At 47.4% G+C, this 2,500-nt stretch overlaps 1 protein-coding gene across 1 annotated transcript in view; it reads left to right on the forward strand.

The window, feature by feature from the left end:
* The window catches only part of mecom (MDS1 and EVI1 complex locus), a gene marked incomplete at its 3' end in the record, with an annotated part of 170,959 nt that overhangs the window by 51,471 nt on the left and 116,988 nt on the right, over window positions 1-2,500 (forward strand). The window contains exon 2 of the mRNA XM_080845316.1: window positions 1,042-1,391. Coding sequence (XP_080701442.1) covers window positions 1,042-1,391 — 350 coding nt within the window. The remainder of the gene's footprint in view (window positions 1-1,041; window positions 1,392-2,500) is intronic.

Here is a 2,500-nt window from a genome sequence, read left to right on the forward strand (position 1 = left end):
AGTGTGAAGAATATAAAATGAAGATCCATACTTAGTATTACATTTGAGCTACACTGTAAAAATAAACAAAACCAGTGCCCTCCTCAGCTCATCCTCAGTCACAGTGCTGCCCCCTCTGACAGTGCTGGTGGAGGGACAGTGGCTCAGGAGCTGACAGGTTGGACAGATCCCAGCAGGCCGTGGGCTCATCATCAGCCACGTGCTTGACTTCCTGTTTGAGAGGATCCGGGGGTCAGGGGTCGCGGTGCGACGTCCTCCCCTCGCTCGTCTCGTAATTAACCCTGCGCATCCTGCGCTTCCTTTGGTTTCACACTCGGCAAAGCACGGAAATATAAAACTGTACACACACACACAATACCCTACTTCACACATAAACACACACTCTTTCTCTCTCTCTCTCTCTCTCTCTCTCTCTCTCACTCACTCTCTCACACACACACACACACACACACACACACATTAATATATACTCACTTTCTCACACACATTAATACAAATATTCACACACACACTCAAATTATAACACACACACACACACACACACACACACACACACACACACACACACACACACACACACACGTACACATGAATACACACTCACACACACATGAACACAGACAAGGAGCTTTGGAGGTGTCAGCAAGGGATGTGTAAGTGAGACGTTTGCAATCAAGGTGTAATCAGGGGTCCCACCACTCCCTTCTCTCCTCCTCCCCTCTCACCCCTCGTTCCTCTCCTCTCCGCTCACTCTGTTTTTTCAGACACTGGGAGCCTTTCCTCCAGAAGCCTGTTTATTGATGCTGGAGCTGAGAATCAGATGTTTAAACATGGAAACACTTATGTGTGCTTCCCATGTGTGTGTCTGGAGTGTGTGCCTGACGCTGGGTTTCTGCATGTATGCTATGTGTGTATTCGTGTGTGTGTGTGAGCATATGTGTATGTGTGTGTCTGTGTGTGTGTGTGTGTCTGTGTGTGTGTGTGTGTGTGTGTGAGCATAATGTGTGAATCTAATCTTCCCTTTGTGTCCCCCTCTCTCAGCAGATAGCGGAGCCTGCTCCCTTCTACCATCCGACGTTCTGGACGAAATGGGCATGGTCGACGGAGACCCCACCCTCCTCCCCCCCATCGCCGGGAACGACCTTCTCTCCCCTGTCCTGTCGGGTGAAGTGGGTTCCCCTCTCGAGCGCTCCCCCTTCCAGGCCTCCATGTTTCTCTCTGAGGGGGAGGGGGAGATGGCGGGAGCGATGCCCGAGGTGGAGCTGCATGAGTCGGGCGCGTGGCCCGGGGCACTGGGTGTGTGGAGCCGCAGAAGGATGGAGGTCGGGGAGAGGCTGGGACCATGCAGAGGCTGGGACCGTGTGGGGCTTACACAAGCACAAGACTGGGAGGTACTGTGAGCTCAGTGCTGATATTGACACACACACACGCGCACACACACACACACACACACACACACACGCACACGCACACGCACGCACACGCACGCACACGCACACGCACACGCACACGCACACGCACACGCACACGCACAAGCACACACCATACACAAACATACAGTATATACACACACAAACAAACACTCACACACAAACACACACTCTCTCTCACACACACACGCATACACACACACACACACACACACACACACACACACACACATACACATACACACACAAAAACACGCATGCACACAGTCACAGTTTTGTAATTTGTATTTGTTACATTTGTATTACCAAACAAAGACATCTGAGATGCTGCAATGTTTCTGGACAGCTCTGTACTATAATGTCTGTGGTATAGCAGAACAAAAAGTGTGAAGATGGTTCTGAATCCAGAAAACAAAACCTAACATACTACCACTAGAAGCCCTCTGTGACCTTAAAGCTGATCCATGGTGTCCGCTTTATTTTTATGAACATCACATTTACAGCAACATTCTCTTCCGACATACTGTCGATCTTTAGAATACAATCTTTAGCATATCTTATCCACCTCTACAATCCCCAATACCCTACAAATATTTCAATCCAAGCTGCTATCGTGACACCAAGAACAGATGTTTTGATCTGCATGGTTGCCGGTTGCCTGTAGACACTGTGTGGTACATTTAATGTAGTTGCATTTTTTGGGGCACATTGCCTGATTTACCTCATTAGTGCAGTCTGCCTGCTGCATGCACAGATTTAATAGTGGAAACATCTCTTCAGCGGCCATCTCTATATCTTTCCTACACACAGACACATTTCAACGCAAATATGACCACTTTTGCAAAGATGGTAACAAGGCTTCAAACAAAAACAAAACCAAGAATTTTCCTCACAAATCAGCATAATCTGTTTTATTTTTGTCTGTCAAAATACAACATATTGACATTAACAGTGGTCAAAATACAGCATATTTATATTTACAGTGGCCTACATTTTTTCTGGTCGGAGATAGTGAAAGTACATACTGAAACAAATGTCTGTTTGCTGGCAGTAAAAATTGATTGAGACAG

The sequence above is a fragment of the Sprattus sprattus genome (assembly GCF_963457725.1).
Source record: "Sprattus sprattus genome assembly, chromosome: 9".
NCBI lineage: Eukaryota > Metazoa > Chordata > Actinopteri > Clupeiformes > Clupeidae > Sprattus > Sprattus sprattus.